The sequence below is a fragment of the Nomascus leucogenys genome, chromosome 4, assembly GCF_006542625.1.
Source record: "Nomascus leucogenys isolate Asia chromosome 4, Asia_NLE_v1, whole genome shotgun sequence".
NCBI classification, from domain to species: Eukaryota; Metazoa; Chordata; class Mammalia; order Primates; family Hylobatidae; genus Nomascus; species Nomascus leucogenys.
The window spans coordinates 44,735,907-44,756,839 of NC_044384.1; the positions used below are offsets into that span (position 1 = coordinate 44,735,907).

General features: G+C 38.4%; 1 protein-coding gene across 3 annotated transcripts in view; it reads right to left on the reverse strand.

Moving 5' to 3' along the window:
- MAPRE2 (microtubule associated protein RP/EB family member 2) overlaps positions 1–20,933 on the reverse strand; it is a 165,276-nt gene that overhangs the window by 61,945 nt on the left and 82,398 nt on the right. For 2 of the 3 annotated variants that reach the window (XM_012506326.2, XM_003261930.4), the window contains one exon: positions 12,308–12,435. The exons of the other annotated variant lie outside the window; for it this stretch is intronic. In XM_012506326.2, the coding sequence (XP_012361780.1) occupies positions 12,308–12,428 (121 nt within the window). In that variant the 5' untranslated portion in view covers positions 12,429–12,435. The remainder of the gene's footprint in view (positions 1–12,307; positions 12,436–20,933) is intronic. 3 annotated transcript variants of the gene reach the window in all.

The following is a 20,933-nucleotide window of genomic DNA, read 5'->3' on the forward strand; positions in this document are numbered from 1 at the left end:
AATGTAAGACAAACCAGCAAATACTTATTGAGGAATATGACCTTAGTCTTAATAAGAACCAAGTAACTTAGTCTTGAGAGTCTGGAGAAACACACATGGAAAAAACAGCAAAAATACAAAACAACTATAAGTGCTAAACTGTATGGCCTAGATACATAAATATTAGTAATATTTATAAATATAGATACATAAATGTTAGTATCTAGGCCATACAGTTAGTTCAAAGTCTGCCCAATAAAAAAACAACAAAGAGTAATCAGTAGTATCAAACAGATAAAATCAAGTCAAACTTGCATGATCATTTCAGTCCCCAAGGAGCTTAACTCCTAATGCTGAAGACTTAAAACAAGTACTCAATGAGCCTAAGGCTTTGTAAAGGTCTGAACATTGAAAAGAGAGAGAGAGCTCACATTTTGTTGAATGTGATCAGGAAGAATAGGGCAAAGTTGCATTTGATATGAATTTCAAAGGAGATACTCCAAGGAAAGACAGGGAATCAGGGCATATAAGTGAAAGGTGTGTTTGAGGAAATATAGGTTATGGGTAGGGAGGCTGTGGGGATAAATGTTGGAAAGGTGGAATGCAGCTAGATTGCTCAAGGCTTTAAATGCCAGGAAAAGAAGAAGCTTAACTAATTTGGTAGGCAAACCAATGCTGATTTCTGGGCAAAAACGTCTTTAGAGAATGCCATTTTTAAGTTATAATTTTCAGAACATAGTATTTTTAGGTCAATTCTCAGAGAATTTCTACTGAACCATTACCCACATCATACTATCAACAGTTATACAGGCCAGGCCACTACATGAACTCTATGTATGGTAGCCCACAGAGAGGCTTTTAGTATAAGGTAAAATATACTGGTATGAGTGGACCAGTGCAAACCCATGGTCCACGTCTACACAATGCGCCCCTTTCTCAAGTTGCTCATTTTGAGGCTGAGGTCACTATCCCTGGGACTAGAGACTAGAAGCTCCAGGATTCTTCCCGAGATCTCAGCCATTTCACCCTCTCCCCAAGACTTGCAGGTGAGAACTCCATACATATGGCCACTCTCCCCAATCCAGTCCACAAGCTTTCATCTACACCAATAATATCCCCTATTACCACTTTCCAGAGGAGCGTGCTCTTTCCCCCACAGCTCCCTGAGAAGAGTCCTGTCCAGAGAAAGCCCAGAAGGCCAGGTATGGCACCAAAGGAAGCCTCCAGCAATTACAGAGAGAGAGGAACTCACATTCAGGCACCACGTAACATTCATGCAGACTGTGGTACATAACAGAATATTGTTCTTTATGAGTTGCTTTCTTTATATTTCCCAGGTTAATCCCAAAATATACTTTGCTTTCTAGGTACACTCTAGTATCAGAAGGATCCCAAATCAGTATGAAGAATGTACAGTAGTTACTTCAGGGATTCCATCATATGACCACAGTAGAAATAAAAGAATGGAATAATTTTTGGAAAAAAAGCAGGGAAGGATTTCTGTGAGCTTTTTAAATAGCAGATTTTAACACAATTCTGTGCAATTTTAAAGTTGATGTACATCTTTTCATTAAAATTTGGCTCCTTCTACAGTTTTGTAAAGTTCTTCCATGAGCTGTCATACAAATATAATCTAGAAGAAATGAAAATGGAGAACGATCCTCCTCACGCAGAATGCGAAGAGAAACTGCAGGAAACAGGACTGGCATTAGTTTCACATTTATATGCTTCTCATGTCAAATAATTTGGTCATAAAAAGCTCATGAGTATTAATATTTGGGTAAGAACACACCCTTGGGAGGGAGGGGACAAACAGAGGTAATTTGCCATTTGTCAGAATTACGTAATGGTTTCAGGGTGGAAAAAAAAACCAATCTGAAAAATGATGGTGACTTTACAAGTTGCCAAGCAATTTCATTATTCTGTTTCCAGGTATGCAATTCTAACATGCCCAAACATTTGACAGTGATTTCTGACACTCCTTTTTAATAGTGTCTACATGTCTGATAAACTAGAAATTTAAAAACAATTCAGAAAAAAATTGGTTAGAAAAAAAGTTTTCTTTTGAAGAGCAGAAGAATTTGGAGATGTTTGGCTTGATTATCTCAACTGTGCAGAAATCAGATGCCTGCTAATATTTCAGATGTTCCCATGTACAGACTGCCCATTAGTGTCCTACAATGAACGATGGCGAGACAGGCTGGACGTCTACCTTTCTCCAGGGGCCTTTCTCTGCCTTTGCTTCATACTCAGGTAAGCTGAGAAAAAGGTACTTGCTCTCTCTGAATAGACCTGTCAGGGAGAACTCTGGTAGTAAAGGGATAGGTCCTAACTGGATATGATCTGTGTTGTGTTTTGTATAGTGGTGTATCCTCCAATCCTAATCCATCACCTGACACATCGCAGGTACTCAATAAATATCTGCTGACTGCAGGAATAAATAAAGCAATGTGCAGAATATCAAAATGATATCTAAATGGCAACTTTCTCAAAATCACCATCTTCTTCTCCTTCTGAATCCTATCCATATTAAAATCCTAGTTTGAATAGCATTTCAATTCAATTCAACTTCATAAATATTTATTGACCATCCACTAAATTTGAATGACTGTTTGGCCAAAGACCCAAACAAGGGTAAGACAAAAAGCTTTTCTAGATGGAAATAATCTTTCCTTTCTTTGAATACAGCACTTATTACTTGAAGCATTACTGTCCCTCTTTCGCTGCCTTGAATTTTAATGTTACAGATGTCTTACACATGCAATGTACATGCACAAAACACTGCAACTTCTTTTGCCTTGATCAAACTTTTTGTCTAAAACGTCCTTTTGTCCTCTTTTATACTTGAATAACTTCTCATTCTTAAAAGCATAGTCAAAACATCACCTCCTCTAAGAAGCTTTCCTGTTTCCAACACAGAATTATTTCACTATACTGGATACAGAAATCTAACAGGGATTTGACTTGCATTTTAATTAGTTATCTCTCCCGGCTGACTGGTGAGTAAATCTTTAAGATTGGGGATGGTGTTCAATTCATCTTTCTACTTCACTAGCCCAGTGTCTGCTACCATACCCACTGGCAGATCTAGAATGTCTATATGGAAAAAGTTCAGGAGCTGCAATCTGGCTGGAGTTGGGAAACCAGACATGGGAAGGAAGGGATAGAGCTGGATGGGAAATCGGTGTCTACTCTTAAATGGTGCATTCGTAAGTCCTTTTACATAAGACTAAGAAACCATCAACTTTTCATATTAAAGAAGGGGTTGGAAAAGTACTGATGGAGCCTCTTAGCATGGCTATTGCAATACAGGTTTATTGAACTAGATTAAATACGTGGAAAACAGTGATAACTTGATAAGTAAATCCTTTGTGGGGACCAAGCTTGTAAGAAAATTATCCTAGGATATGTTGTAATTTCCTCAATAGCATAGAAAGGAGGAAATAAGGATGTGTAGTCCTCTCAGGTACAAGCTTGTTCAAAAGCTAGCCTGGGATAAAAATAAGGAAAGGACCATATTCTTGGATTCAAATGTAGACAGTGCAAAGATGTGCACATGCAAATGTCTAAGGGGGCATCATCCTGGTTGTTGTTTCAAGAATTATTCTGAAACAATTGTTGTTCCCAAGGATTATTCTGAGAGAGGTGAAAAGTTCCTCCATGACAGGTGGCAAAATTTCAGAGTCACCTCATCTTGCTTGGAGGGAAAGAAGTTAGAGCAAGAAAAGGAACAAGGAGAACAATCAGAGAGAACAGGCGGCTCTTTCCCCACTCTACTTGCAGCAGGTGGAGAAGGAAGAATTTCGTAAGACTAGGAGCAAATGTCTCTGTCTCGTTACTTTTGGTAAGAAGGTTCTTGATGATGATACCATTGGGACACATCTTTGTCATTAGTAGAATTACCAGATATGTCTCATTTCTTCAAGTAGAATGTAAAGGATGGGGATAAAGACTTTCTTTATTTTCCTAGAGGAGGTGCTTAAAGAACTTCTGCTAAATGGATATGGAAAGAATCAGAAACACATCCACATGGGCAAACACACAGTGAACCCTTCGTTGCATCCACAGCTGCCACACATACAGCAATGAGAGCACTGGGCTATGATCCAAGGACACCTCAATTCTCATTATCAGCTGTGAACATGGCTTCTTGGAGCTTTTAGCCTCATAAAACAGGAATAAAATATTCCTATTCTTCTTCATGGGGTTGTTATATGAATTCAAAGAAATAATACATATAAAAACACACTGAAAATGGCAGAGAGAAATAAAAGCTGAGGCATTATGACATCATTATACCCCTAATGTATAAAACTATATAGTATGTAACTGGTTAAAATAATCAGAGCTATAAAAATGAATGGGCTTGAATTGGACTGTTTCAGATACAAAACATGAATCTCCAAAATGCATGTTTTAGATTCAAAGGACAAGGAACCAAAGAATAAAATGAGGTCCTTGGCTTCCTACCAGACAAGAAAGGGTATGAACACATTTCTAAGATCCTCCAGTTCATCTGTGGAAAAACATTTGAGGGCTTCTGTAATTATTAAGTCTTTCCTCAGATAAACATATGAGGTGCTTAAGTAATCATAAATTCATTTATAAAAGGAAATGACTATTTTTCCCCAAATTTACACTCTTCCTGTTAAAGTCTTTAGATAATTTAAACTGAAAGGGAGAAAAGAAAAAGTAGCATGGTAAATACAAAATAGTATTTTATAAGGAACATATCCATCATATAAAGTGATTGACATGTTTTTAAAATTTCAAAATAACTTTCAATATGTTGAAAGATAAATCTTTTTCTTGTTAAGATACTGGTTTTTATTGATCTTGGTGAATGATTTCAAAATAAGCATATCATTATGTACTTTAAAAGAAGGCAACTTATCATATAACAGAGACAAAATCAGAATAGAAAGGGCTCTAAAGGTTTCTGTAATTAGAATTATGAATTATAAATGAGTCTTACAACCTGTCATGTCCTTGGACTCCAGCAAGGTTTCTCACAACCTTTGCCAAGATCCCTGGGGCTATGGAGTTAGGGCTCCAGTCACTGAAGTTAATGAAATCAATGACGAGGCTTTAGAGACTCCTTAGTACTATGGTCAGTATCACTCTCATCAACTGTATCCAGCTTAGATTTCTTTTGATGACCCATCCCTTGGTACAACAGTTTTCATCTCTAGGCTCACAACCACCCACCTATTCATGGTTTTGGGGCAGATAAATCTCAGCAGGGTCTTACTATAGTAGGGTAGATACAATAGCGTTTGTGAATTAGTGATACACTCAATAAGAACCTTGAAGACTGCACAACTATGACATCTGGGAATTTTCCCACATATGGGGAAAAAAATATGAGATTCCCACTAATGGTACTGCTTTGTACAAATTGTGTGTGTCTGTGTGTGTGTGTGTGTGTATCTGTGAGAGAGAGAGAGAGAACTTATTGAGACTTCTCAAAGGTAATTACTAATCCTGTTTCTAATATGTCACTGATTCACTTATTCCTGTTAAGGCACTATATAAAGTTAATTGTGATCACATGTTCCTTGATTTTTTGTTCAGTATATATATTGTTAGTCTTCAATAAAATAATGGCATTCCAGGTGATCTATTTTTCCCTAAGACTGTTTTTCTAATTTCCCCTCATTTATAGTTTTCATCACTAACCAGGAGAGGCTCCAGCGGAAATGGGTAATAGGATGTAGGGATGTATCTATAGGTCTGTTCCTGTGATAAATACTAATGCAGTCACATGACATCTATCCAGTTAGAGACCCAAGCAGTTATCACTGAGGTTTGGCTTTAGTATTTAAAAGCATCTGGTGCATTCCTCCCAAAGAAGTGGCCAATTCTATGGTTTCCTGAGAATATCCCACACGCATGCCTAGTTCTTTTAAACAAGTAGCGTAAAAACAATTCTCACATACTCATGTGATGAGATCATCAAGAAAATCCTTTATATTTCTTTAGAGATGACAATATGCTTCATGTACTTAAGGGCTGTACCTACTAAAGCACATGCATTTTACTGACTAGAGCCCCTGTGTCATAAGACAAAGGCCACCCTAGCCTGGGGAGTCTGTCAGGGTAGATGAAACTAAGTACCCCACACATTATCCTACATACACACTTGTCACTCCATCTGACTCAAGAGGGAGGAGGGCATTTCTGAGGTGTTTCTGAAACGATGGCCATTCTAAGTCATCCAGAAGCACCCAGCCATTCCCAAAGAATCTGAGTAAATCTCTGTACTGACTCCCTATGTCCCTACCTCCCTTCATTTACTTCCTTCTTTGTATGCTCAAAGCACTTGCAAACCAGCACTTACCACAGTGTGGTCTCTGGTCTTTTGTAGGAAAGTACTCTGCTATACTGAGCTGTTTGAGGGCAATGACTATGTTTTATTTATCACTGGGTCCCCAGGGCCTAGCCCAAAGAAAGGCTCAAAATACGCGTGTTAAATAAAACTAAATTGATTATCAGAATTGAATGTAGTAAGGACATAAACGAAGATGTGGCTGGTTGTTTTCAAAGATACATCATCCATATGTGTAAAAAAAAATTATAGAGCAGTTTGGTAAATGAAGGTGAATGCATACACACTTTTCACCACCATGATATTCAGCATTACAAAAGACAGTAAACAAACAAAAAGTCCCAAGAAAAACAGAAACATCAATTTACATTCATCCTCAGGAGCAAAGTGTCAAGACGTAAATGAACAAATTCGGAGGGAAAAAAAACCTACTGTATTATCTATCCTGCTCCAAAAATAAACTCCCTTTCAACCAGTGCATTAGTGGAGACACTAGAGTATATTACCATATATTACTGCCTGAAGCAATTGAACATGAGGCTGGACCCCTCCCCACCATTATCCAACTCTTTTTTTTATCCCCTTCTTCTCCAATTAGTCGATATGCTGAGACAATGTAAACTTTTAAAATTAGCATAAGTCAAAAATAATTAGAGAAAAAAACTGTCAGCAAAAAAACCCAAAAAGACTCTATGTAATATATCACAAGTATGAATAATATTCCATTACAATTACCTCCCTGACAATAGTAATATAATCTATGATGACCTAACTTTCTTACAGCAAATAACAGTCAATGATTTTATAAAGCTAAGTAAACTCTTACGCTTACAGACGCTGACAGAATATCCTTACTTGGTTTCAATACCAGAAAGCCAATAAGAGAAGCCCTACTAAATTTAGACTCTGAGCTGATTTCATCAGTAACCTGTCCTGACAGAGGTCTCTGGATGGAAAAGAGGAGGCACAGGGACAACACACAAGGCTGGGATCAACCTATTTAACAGGCACAAATCTGTGGCCAAAAATGGTCACAAAGAACACTCTGCTGGGCTCAGGAATGACGGCCATCAGGGTGGGGCCCGGAGCACCTGCACCACAGGTCCCAGGGCCATCTGATGGCCACACCTGTGTGAATCCCAGGGTGTACTCTAAATACTAGCTCCTTCCACACAGCCATCAGGTAACCAGAATTGCAATGTGACTACAGTATCATTAGCCAAATTCAGAACTCTCCTGGAAGAACAAAATACCAGTGACTTAATCCAAGACAAAGCTCGCACCAATTTGGTGAGCACAAATTGAAACTGATTCAAATCCTGATCATTTTCTCTTTCTTTTTTTTAAAGCAAGTCAAGAAAATATCTCAATTTTCCATCTAAAAATGGTTTAATTCAAATGACATTTTATTAAAATACTAAAATGCTCAGGAAATAACAGCTCTCAGTGACAGACAGTGACAGTCCAGGATATAGTGACAGTCCAGGCAGTGCCGGCCCTACATGCAGACTGTATCTAGCATTTGCCCCAAGTCAGGTGTCTGCTGGGCTAGTGGAGGGGTGAGGAGGAGGGAGGGAAGGTGCACAAGGAGAAAAGGGCAGGCTGCAATAGCCTTGCGAGGATGGGAGTCAAGGCAGGCGCTCAGTCTGCCAAGCAGCAAGGATGACCCAGCATTGGACCCAGTGACTTTGCTGCTTAGCTCCAGCCTAGGGCAGAGGATCAGGACACAGAAAATTAATGTCACAAAGAAGTCTCAAAGGAGGCTTGAGGTGAGGAGTGAGGGAGAGGAAAAGAAGGAAAAGATGTACTTTCTCCCACTCCACCCTACTCCTCCCTCCCCATTTCCTTTTCTTCCCCTCTAAGTCCCCTATCTTCTCTATCACCTCCACTAAGGTGTATCTAAAGTTGCTAAAGCTTTTAGAGATTTTTAGCACCATGCTGTCCATTCACCCTCATCGCTACCTTATAAAAGATTTAGTAAATTAGTTTGAGCTAGTACTAAAGCAAAAAAAAACAAAGTTCCCTATCATCCCCCCTGAAGCTCTATAACTTTTATAAAGCAATTGAATTAAAATATAAAATATTTATAAGCTGAACCAATCTGATATTACATGTGGTTCAACCTTCTTCATTCCACCATGGAAAATCTACAATTATTCATTTCAAAATAGATTTAGGTGAGCAATAGATTGCTGAATTATTATAGGTAGTATTCACATTCATTGATAGCCCACTCTCCATTTATATAGCTTACCTTTTTACTTGAAACTTAAAGGTTGTTTGTCACAAGAAATAAATGAAAACCAGATATGCATATAATTACATGACCCAGATTTAATGTTCAAAGAAAATTTTCATGAGGTTATATTCTTGGAATAAAATAACAGGAGATAACAGTGAGTCATTTTCATTGTTTTGCAACTTACTACAAACATATTTCCAAGTGTTCTACTTTCTCACATCATCTTTCCTTTAAAGAGCTTTTAAAAATGCCTACATGGAAACAAATTAGATGTTATATAAAGGCAGAAAATACTGAGTAAAACACAACACCAATGTGAGGCAATCTTTTAGCTCTTCATGAATTAAAGAAAAGCTGGTGTTAGTTTTAATATTGAGCTGAAGGGAGATCTCTTAGCTGGAAAATTTTAAAAACAGAAATAGGAAATAATGCAATAGGAAAAAAATTCAAAATGGGAACCACCAGGATTGGAACGTAAGTCTTCAGGAAAGAGAGTAAGAAATGATGTTGACATTTCAAATCATTTTAAATATGAGAAAGTATTTCCTGTATGTTTTTCCTGGGCCTACTGCTAAAATAAAATCCCACACAGTAAACTAAAAAAATTAAAATAAACATTGAAGAAAAACATTACCTAAAAAATCTGACTACTCATAAGTATGAGGAATATAAGTCACTTAAGTCAATAATACTTGGCTTTGTTCCTATCCTAACAGCACTGTCCTAGCTGCCTTAAATATTTTCTAGAACAATGAAGGGTATAAATAAATAATTTCATAAATAAATAAATAGAAAGATAGCTTCCTCCTGCTAAATGCTAAAGACAAAAGTCACAGATTAAATTATGAACAAGGAAACTTCCAAGGACGTTTTGGATAATTTAACCTCATTTTTGTTGGTTTGGGGTAAAATGTACTGCAAGCTCTAGGCTGCAGCACAAAAGTACTTAAACTTGTACTTGTTAAACTCAGATTTCTAGGCTATACTCAGAGGTACTGATTTAGAAGGTCATCTGCTTTTTTTCAGCAGCTCCCCAGGAAATTATAAAAGCATAGAGTCTATAGTTTATACCTTGAGAAAACTGCTACCTAAAATAAAAGACCTGTTTCTCTACTATGGAGATTAACTTCCTTCTTTTTTCTAGCAAGAAACATATTTCAGAGCAGAAAGGAAACTTTAAATCTACTTCATACTTCTGAACCATCAATCCTGTAATTTTAGGCAGCCAGTAAGTGATCCTAATGGTAATTATGTGTATCTGTTTAATAGTGATCAAAATTGCTTCTACAGGTTTTTTGTGTTTTTAAATCAAGCCACACTTGATGGCAGTGTAGCTACTAAGGCTATAAATGTACATCAATGCTTCAAGATCACCATATATGAATCCTTTACAAATGTCCCTTAAAATTTTGTTGAATTTGCTTTATGAGAAATTTCAAAGATCTGCAAAGATTATGTATATTGCTTATAAATACATTTACTACAGTATCTAAAAATTACAATTTGTTCTTATTTAATTTGCTACCAAAAACTTTCCAAGTGTATTTCAGCATAGAAAGTTCCTCATGGTTTCCTTTAACATTTAAGACTCATGCCTGGGGATTTTCTCTGTGAGCCTTTTCCTTATCCCCTTCCTTCCTATGTCTCTTTTTCTTGACAACCAACCTTGTTTCCCTTATCCAAATGCACATATACCCACTTTGTGGGTAAGATACACATTTTTGTCTTTGCCCCTTAGCAGTTGCAAATTGCAGTTCATTCATCTCCAAAATGAGTATTTCTGAGGGAAAACCATGCGTTAGGCATTGTGAAGGAATAGACAATTTCACAATTACAATACAAAGGGGTATGTGTTATCAACAAAGTGATTGCTGATAACAGAAACTGTTTTTGGTTTCTTTTTTGGCAGCAAGTTAAAAATAAAATATTAGAGAGCTCAAGAATGCACAGCAAGAACAGCACAGTAATGTTTGGGTATGTAGAGATCTGAAGTTGCTTAAGCTGCAATACAAGTTGTTTCTGAAAGTAACTTTTAGAGACATTTCAGTAGATCAACAATATACAGGCCTGGTACATCATCATCCTAGTCTAAGTCAGCTTTTCTCTATCTTATATTGAAGGGCAAAGGAGTGGTTAGCTAGCACCCACTACTGACCTCATAAATCACAAGACATCATGTCTGAGACCTAGGCATAGATTTGTGAGTGAGGCAACGCGTAAGTTCTGGCCAACCTTACTGTCTTCCTCGTGGGAAAAATGATCACAGGGAAAGAGATGTCAATCATACTCAAAGTTAGTTCTCTAGGAGCATTCTGATCAAATCCAGACCTGGTGAAGGGAGAATATTTACACTGGTGGGTGTTGGACTCAGACAACATCTGAAAGTGACTACTGGGGGCTTCTGAAATTCTAACTGCACTGTATAAAATCTTTATACTTGATCCTCTGGGAAAACGAGCAATGTTGACTTCTTCATACCTATTCTGACTCATGAAATTTCACACAAATACATTTCAGTGGTATTTTCTAATACCATTTTCATGTTGAAGCCAAAGGGAAAGAAGAAATCTCTTATCTATTTGTTTACTGGAAGGAAACATTCCCTGTTTCCAAAGGAGGATTGCTTATTTCTTTCATACTCAGACCTAAGAATGGATTAATTTACTAGCAGTATATTTTTTGTTTTGTTTTGTTTTAGAGACAGGGTCTCACTGTGTCACCTAGGCTGTTGTGCAGTGGCACAATCATAGCTCACCACAGCCTCGAACTCCTGGGCTCAAGCGATCCTCCCATTTTCGCCTCCCAAAGTGCTAGGATTACAGGCATAAGTCACCACACCTGGCCTAGCAGCATGTTTTTTAAAACATCCTCCTATTTTGTCATTGAAGTCAAATATTTTTATTTTTTAAACAAGTTTAACTCAATATATATTCCTTGCAGACCTACTTCATACCAAATAGAGGCAACTACAGGCATTCAACAAAGAACAAAATGCAGTCCTGTCCTCAAGGACTCTCAGCACCTTCAGGGCTAGGAGGAGTTAGACATCCTAACACGGCGTGGCAAGTGTCATTCTGGAGGATGAGCACAGTGTTTCAGGAACACCACGGAGCCTGGGAGGCTGGGGAATGCTTCCCAGAGCAGGTGGCAGGCGAGCCAGATTTTAAAGTGTGAGCAAGATTTTCCCACAAACGAAAAGAAGGGGAAAGATCTCAGCAAAGGATCCATGAAAAAAGTTATGGGATACAAAAGGGAAAGAGTCTTTAGGGAACAAAGATTATTTTGTGGGTCTGAGGTATAAAAGGAAGAGAAATGTGGAGGGTGGAATTGAGACTAATAATGACCTCATTAGTCTATGAAGAGAGTTTGAAGTTTATCCTGTAGTGAGGACAACGTGGAGCCCTGGAGATTTTAAAGGAGGAGTGTTGTAAGAACCAATTAGTGTTTTCAGGAGGCAAGTGTGATGGCAGATGGGATGACAAGAGAAGAGACTAGGAGCCAGTGAGAGGCATTACAAAGCTCAAGCAAGAGACCTTTCCAATACGTGTCTGCGTGGCTCTGCTTGTGCTCCTGGATGCTCATAAACACTTTTCCCAATATGTCCTTTAGTTATATCTGAGTTTTTCCCCCTTTAATTACATGCCAATAGCAATATATACTTTTTCCTACCCAAAATTTAGCAGCTGTGGTTCATAAAATCACATTCCGCATGACAGACTGTAAACATTTAGGTAAACACTTAAAAGAATATGTCTTACCTGAACAAAGCTGTTCCACTTTTGTGTAGTTTAAAGATACTATGTCATTAACCCATGCAATGATGTCATGTCTGCTCATAGTCTCTTGGGTTATCGAGGTAGAATACACATTGACCGCCATTCCCCAACTAGAAAAAAAACAAAGAAGTTTATTTACCAACAAGGAAATTAACTCAGAAACACAAAAGATACCTATTCAAGGTCAAGATCCTGGCAGGACTCCAGGGCACGTACAAGTCCTGCTCAGGCTAAGCCCTTTAGCTTCTTTTTCTATTTTACATATTTGCATTACAATTATTAAATTTCACATATTTTTCATGCAGTACCATTTTATATCTCTCCAACTAAATCCAAATGTTCTTCAGGTTCTGAGATTCCTAATTTATAACACAATTTAGAGTCTCCCTTTTGACTGTAAGTCTACGTGTGATATTAAAAAGTTACCAGGTTTGTAGCAGTATACACCAGAGTAATCTGTTAGTTTCATACATTATTTCATAGCACTCACTACAAAGACTTGGAAACTTCAGTGTTTTGGGGTTTGGCCATTCTAGTAGGTGTGCGGTGATAAAGGATTCTTTTTTTAATATTTAAACCTGGATGAAACTTTAAAATTTTACCTAGTTTGTGGAATATATATATATTGATATATTGTATATGTATGTATATGTATATATTGTAGCTATGTATTAACTTCTATTTTGGAAACTTTCAAATACATGCAAAAGGAGAGAGAAGAGAATAACAAACCAGTTAGGTTTACCCTTTGGATTCAAGAATTATCAATACTTGCCCATCTTGTTTGATTTATACTCCTATCAACTCCCCTTGTGTCAATCCCATCCTAGCCTACCAAGCCAGATTATTTTGGAGTAAGTGCCAATCATCACATAATCTCACCTATAAGCGTTTCAGTGTGTCTCTGAAAAATAATTTTTTTAAAAAACACAATATTATCACATCTAAAAATGAAAATAATTACTTATATCAAATATGCATTTCAATATATTATAATACAAATTTAACTTCAGATTGCTTGAATCTGGATTCATATAAGGTTCATACATTATGATTCTTTGATATGTTCTTTAAATTTCTTTATAAAGTTTCTTCTCTATTTCTAATCTTTCCTTGCAATTAAAAAAAAGTTGTTGTTGAAGGAACTGGGTTGTCTGATAGTTTCCACATTCTGGATTTTTCTCATTGTATCACACTGCTGTGGTTTAACATGTTCCTCTGTCCTCTGCATCCCTACAGACTGATAATTCCATCTAGAGCCTTGATCTTATTCAAGTTCTAATGGGACAGAGATTTGATGCCATCTAGCACAACTCTGGGCTTTGACACCTAATCCTCCATCAATACACTGCCTGGTAATGCAAAAGCTTTCCATTACTGCCTGAAGAAGAAACCAATAGAACAGCCCATCAGTTGCCAAAGGTTATGCCAGTATATGACAATTACATCAAACAGACTATTTCATGCCGTGTTTGAACTTCCATCAGAAGGCAGATAACTATTACCTCTGACTGCCTGCTTCCATGATATTGTTAGCTCTGATATTTGCCTAGATCCAATAATTCACTAAAACTTCAAAGTGATATTCTATTATTCATTCTTGATTTATTAGCCGGAATAATTCTACAAAGAGAAATTTCCCTCTGAGGTACCCTGAGATACAGGTCATCGAGGAAAGGCAGGAGAGGTGCCTAACTCTTTTTCTCTATTTGCCAGTTTTCAAAGTGATGACTAGTTCCCTAATATTCTCCAAACATGACCAGCGAAGTTTTTGTTCTTATATTTTGAAGTATAATTATGAATCCATGGACTTAAACATATTTGATATGTTTCAATCCATTGAAATTATACCTTTATTGATAAAAGCTTGCAAGAGCTTATTCAAGCTGGCTTCTAAGTTCTTTTGACACAGTCTTAGTGGTCTTTGATAACCTTCTTCTTTTCCAATATGACGAGATGTTCCAAGCCCAACTTGTATATTTCTTGCCTCAGATCTAAAACCAGTAATTTCTCCAAGCGCTCCTGATTCCTTTTAGTGAAAAATGGTATTTAGAGATATAGAAGTAACATTTTTAAACATGACTAGATATAATAGCAAAATCTATAGTTATATAGGTTTTAGACAAAAATCTATATTTTATGAAATAGTTGTGCTTGGAGTTCCTATTTATGCTCATGAAAGCAATAAAAATCTGCTTTCTACTTTAAAGTGCTAAATGAAGGTTTTATTTAGAAATAAATGTAAAAATAAATATCTATCCCTCCATTCCCAAGAGCACCCTTATCTCTAAATTGTCTTCTCGTAAAGATCTGAAAAATCTCACAGCATTGGAATCTCAGATAGTGTGACCATAATTACTGCTTTCTACACCATTATTAAAGGTTTTTTACTTTTTGGTTAATAACTTCTACTGTTTTCTTTAGCCCATCATTTATTAAACGAAACCATTTGCTTTTTAAATGTAAACAATTTTTAAAATCACCTATGTAAATTATGCATAATCTTAGTAAGGGTAAATAATTCAAAATTTAAAATATTTTGGACTGATGAAATGATCGTATACTGGCATAACTTTTGGCAGCTGACGGGCTTTTCTAGCGATTTCTTCTTCGGGCAATAATGGAAAGCTTCTGCATTACTGGGCAATGTACTGATGGAGGATGTGGTGTCGAGGCCCAGCGTTGTGCTAGATGGCACCAAACCAAATTGAGATGAAATTTTTAATCAAGATGATTTTTAAAAAAATCTAAATGCAAAGCAGAGAAGACACAAACAGATCTGTGTTTTAGAAAAATAACCCATACACAAGTGAGTAAAAACGTTCTGTGGTTACATAAGAGAAAGTAATATACAACAGAAGTACAGGTAGAAGAGTAATGACAGCTTTTTAAAAATCCATATGAACAAGGAAGCAAGTCATTTGCTGCAGTTTGTCAATAAATCACACTTTCCTCCAGGTCTTTGTTGATAACATTCACTTAAGGACAACAATTGTCCTTTCACAATGTAAACAGACATTCAGCTCACAAAGGCAAGTCAAGGCACTATCTGCCTTCAAGTAGTTCATTAAGATGATCAGGTAAACAATGAAAACAGCACCAGATCTGGGCTTTAGAAAAATTCTGGGTACTTAGTTACCGGGCATACCACTCAAATCTCCACCATATCCCTTTGCTAGCCAACACAAATGTAGTCCCCATAAGCCCTGTGGCAGGGGCCACCATGTGTTAAGGGACTTGTGAGATAACTAGTTTAGAAGACAGATTAAGAATAAGTGAACCAATGAAGGTGAGAAATTTTTCACCATTTCCTAAAATAAAATAACAACACATTAAATGAGTAGACTTCAATACCTACTTCAAATTAATAGCAATGAAATCAATATAGTTAATTTCTATTTAACACTCCTGCTGATGGGAATATTCTTATAATCGATCTTCCTCTTTCCAAATTTCAGCAAGGCACTTCTAAACGCACTTCACTCTGTGGCTGTCTTTGCTCCCATTGTTTGCCCCCAACCCAAACAAGCCAGCTTTTCCGATTTTAGGCCTGAGAGTTCTGAGTCTGGACTCACTTTCCCTGGAAGGGGAACTGTCCTGAACCTCCCGCAAGTCAAGTGTCAGACAAAGTGGAAAAAGGATTCTATTCCTGCACTGCCAGCCACCCTTTTGTTTTCCCAATTCTTTCAGCTCCTGCTTTTTCTACAGGTGTGCTTTCCATATAGTTAAACTTAAATGATACAAGTGGCTAGAACATTCACAGAACATTCGTATTTTTTTTTCCAAATGTTAAACTCAGGTGAGACAGTATTAAATTGTCCTAGTCTCTAGGTGGATACATTCTAAAATCCTAAGATTTCATTATGATTTCTGGGGTCTCAATCTATATGACAATATAAAGGTAAAAGTACTTGTCCCTACTTAGTCTGCAGAAATGCTGTGTGGATAACACAAGGAAATTTTATATCTTTTTAGAGATAAAGTGGTTCTATTGACCCTTGGAAGAATCCTGGGAGGAAAGCAGGGCAGGAATCATACTCTTCCCTTACAAAAGTGGACACCAACTTCAATCCACGACTGCTAGTCCTTAGGGATATTACCAATTACATCAACATCCTATGGAAGGTAGGAATTGTACAATTCAAAAAGCTAATTTTTAATTCATGGAGTACTTCCCAAAGACTCAGTCAAGAAAGATAAATGGTTATGAAAGGTAAGGTCATACTAACTATTACAGAACAAGGAGCAACTCACTGTGCGGGGTTTATTCTCATGTTTGGATCTTCAGCATGTCGTTTACATGGAAACAACAGTTTATTCTTAGGTGACTTGCCACATGGCTTCTGGGACACAAGCATCTCTCTGTCCCATCCTTGCAAAGGAGAAAGTCAAAGCACTGTCTCCCACTTTGTGGCTTTCAATTGGAATCTCAACCAGATCACTGTGTTGTTTAAGATGTGGTCAGTGCAGGCCGGGCGCGGTGGCTCATGCCTGTAATCCCAGCAATTTGGGAGGCCGAGGCGGGTGGATCACCTGAGGTCCGGAGTTCGAGACCAGCCTGGCCAACATGGCAAAACCCTATCTCTACTAAAAATACAAAAATTAGCCAGGTTTGGTGGCATGCGCCTGTAGTCCCAGCTACTAGGGAGGCTGAGGCGGGAGAATCGCTTGAACCTGGTAGGCAGAGGTTGCAGTGAGTTGAGATTGGGCCACTGCACTCCAGCCTGGGTGACAGAGTGAAACTCCGTCTCAAAAAAAAAACAAAAAAATAAAAATAAAAATAAAGATCTGGTCAGTGCAACAGCACAGCAAGTAGGAGATAAGGGAGGAACACTTTCCTAGCACTGCAGTCCCTGGGTCACCATACTTTAATATTGTATTTAAATTTTATTTTAAAACAAATTTGCATTTATTGCCCCTACTTGAAAATAAACTAATAATCACAATATAGTTACACACTTTTTACATGAATATTAGAATATCTTTCTTGGAAGGTGGGAATACGCTTTTTTTTTTTTTTGAGACAGAGTCCTACTCTGTTGCCCAGGCTGGAGTGCAGCAGCGCGATCTTGGCTCACTGCAACGTCTACCTCCCTGGTTCAAGCAATTCCCCTGCCTCAGCCTCCCAAATAGCTGGGATTGCAGGCACGTGCCACCACGCCCAGCTAATTTTTTTGGTATTTTTAGTACAGACGGGGTTTCACCATGTTGGCCAGACTGGTCTGGAACTCCTGACCTCAGGCAATCTGCCCGCCTTGGCCTCCCAAAGTGCTGGGATTACAGGCGTGAGCCACCACACCCAGCTGGTTTTTTGTTTTGTTTTGCAAACAGAAGAGAGAAAAACACACAGAAAAAACAAAAATCCCTTCAGACCTCTAGCAGGCAAAGTCACGATTCTAGCTTGTCTGTGGATAGTGACTACTGATACACATGACTTTAGAAAAAGGACAGCCTCCGGCTGAGGGCCAATGTGTAGATTTTGCTCAGTTTCATGCTTTATTCAGTATTTGGTGGTGGTGCTGGGTGGAGAGGTACAGCAAGGTTATGCTTTGCAGTAGTGATTGAATCAGACATATTAGACACTGTATTTCTGCTTACTAAAATAAATGGAGTTTTATGTGAGTCAATGAGACCTGAGTTAGCCTACTGAGCAAAATATGAATTCTACCACCTTTACCAGTTCTGCACCCAAAACTTAACTACAAAATATTCAACAATTTTGTTCAAGAACAAATTTGGCAAGGTTTGTGAATTATTCCAGAGAAGTGGCTTTTCCAAATGAAGCAAATATATAATATGTGCTAGCTAGCATTATGAGTGCTAACTGAAATTATTTCCTATGTAATTCATTTTGTCTCTCTGCCCTGCCCCAGCCCTTGCAAACACACTATCAGCCATACTTCAGGGGTGGGGGCTGCCTGTCCCCATTTTCTCTTTTCACACTTTCACCGATCACTCATTTTGGAGGACAAAACAGTATATATACATATATGTATATTTTTTCCAGCAGGGTTCATGATAGGCCAATTGTTGTCCCGGGATCTGGCTCTGGTCCCATTTGAGGTGTGTGGCTATAAGGAAAAGGGTTTAATGTGGAACCTATTTTGATTTTTTTTTTTTTTTTTTGAGATGAGGTTTTGCTCTGTTGTTCAGGCTGGAGTGCAGTCCAAGCTGGAATGCAGTGGTGAGATCTTGGCTCACAACCTCTGCCTCCTGGGCCCAAGCAATCCTACTGTATCAGCACCCCTGAGTAGCTGGGACCACAGGTGTGAACCATCATGCTGGCCAGATTTTTTTTTTTTTTTTTTTTTTAAAGAGACAGGGTCTCCCTCGGCTGTCCAGGCTGGAGTGCAGTGGTGCCATCATAGCTCACTGCAGGCTCAATCTCCTCGGCTAAAGCGATCCTCTTAGCTCAGCCTCTCAAGTAGCTGGGACTACAGTCGTGTGCCACCACTCCCGGCTTATTTTTCATTTTTTTGTAGAGACAGGGTTCTCACTATGTTGCATAGGCTGATCTCGAACTCCTGGGCTCAAAAAGTAATCCTTCCGTCTTGGGTTCCCAAAGTGCTAGGATTACAGGCGTGAGCCACAGTACCCAGCCTGACTTTTTTGTTTTTATATCATCTAAAGTCTGAGTTTACCAAACTTCTCAAATTCAGGCAAGCTCATCTGCAGAAGAACAGCCTCCATAAGTGGTTGACTGCTATCTGCTGCTCTGCAAGGAGATCCCGTTTGGCCTGGATTTACTTACACCAAACCCACTTGGAGGCTGAGCCTTTAAAGGGCCTTTTGGATTTAAGCTACCTTCTTCTCCTTTTTTTTTTTTTTTTTTTTTAAGTTACCTTCTTTATGTCACTCCTTAAAGGAGTCCACATTCAACTGGAAACTTCATGTTCAACATAAAATGTTCTGAGGCCGGGCGCGGTGGCTCACGCCTGTAATCCCAGCACTTTGGGAGGCCGAGGCAGGTGGATCATGAGGTCAGGAGGTCGAGACCATCCTGGCTAACATGGTGAAACCCCATCTCTACTAAAAATACACAAAAAATTAGCCGGGCATAGTGGCGGGCACCTGTAGTCCCAGCTACTCAGGAGGCTGAGGCAGGAGAATGGGGTGAACCCAGGAGGTGGAGCTTGCAGTGAGCCGAGATCACGCCACTGCACTCCAGCCTGGGCGACAGAGTGAGACTCCGTCTCAAAAAAAAAAAAAAAAAAAGTTCTGAAAGTTCAACCCACCGCATGCCAAAGTACTCTGTTCACACATGTTGCAGTGACAACCATACCCATATGTGTGATATGTGTGACTGTCTTTCTTTTCTCTCATAACAATCTCTATTTTTCAACATGTTCTCCCATCACTGGGGAAAGTAATCCACTACCAACAGTTTAGGGTAAATACATGCAGTGCATTCTTCACCCAGTTTCACATAAATGAAACAACAAGCAGACTAGAAGAGAGATATAAAGAAAAACTATATTTTTCTTTCACCTAAGAAACTTATTTCTTTGGGCTTGAGCATATAATGATTTCTGAATTTCTTATAACCCAAGTGGTTTATTAAGGTAATGGTTAGAAATATCGATGCTTCCTTGGAAATTAAGTCCAACTGACCTGGTGTTTGAGATCCTTTCAAAGTGTTTCTACACATGCCAACAGGGGAGAAGGACCTGTGATCCACAAGAATGGCTTTCTTTGCCAGTCACTGGACTTTCGCTCGGTCCAGGTCAAGGCCACACTGTCAATTCTCATTTCACAGAGTTGTTCCCTGGTTAAAGGTTTTGGGATTGTCAAAGTTGGCCTGTTCCAGCAGAGCAGGTAAAGTGAGGTGCATTATTTCAAATGCACTTGTAAAGAAGGCTTTTTACTTAGAAGAATTTTGTGTTATTCTAACAGAAATAGCCATTTTGTAAACATTTCTAAGTATCTGCAAATATTATGAGAATTTAAAAAGAGATTTATCAATCACCAATATTTTCTTCTCTTAGAAGTGGCATCTTTCTAAAATAACCTGCAAATTGTACATTCATGCCCACAGATTAAATACTTAGCCAAAGGAAGAAACCTCGAAAGTTTTTCTCAAAGACTACTTCTGCATTAGAATACATGTTATCCTCTGGAGGGGAATGAAGAGATTCAGTCCCATCACAGACATCCCCCCAAACGTCTTTTCCTCTGAAAAGCCTTGTAAACATAGATCCTGCCTGTGTGCCTCCTTCCCAGCGTCCTCGGACAAAAGGCTGATGTTAAATCTCCCACAGCCTCCCCTAATAATGAACTGGGCATCCATAGGGAGGGACGGTGTAAATGTGTCTCCTGAACCAGAAACATCCCGCTTTTCATCTGCGCATAATTCATTCTCTAGGCTCAATACCTCGAGAGGCAGGATTTAAACATTTCACCCAAGGAAAGAATATCACCAGATCATTCTAGATTCATCACTTTCTCTTTATTTGTGACCTGCAATGTGGTGCACAGAGAAAGTATTTGTTTGAAGAGGGAGATCAGGGTGGAGCAAAGAGGGAGTCAAAGAGGGTGTCTCTGAAAGACAAACCTTGACAGGATAAAATCTCCTGGAGAGAGATTATAGGAACTATGGAGTTTCGCCTAA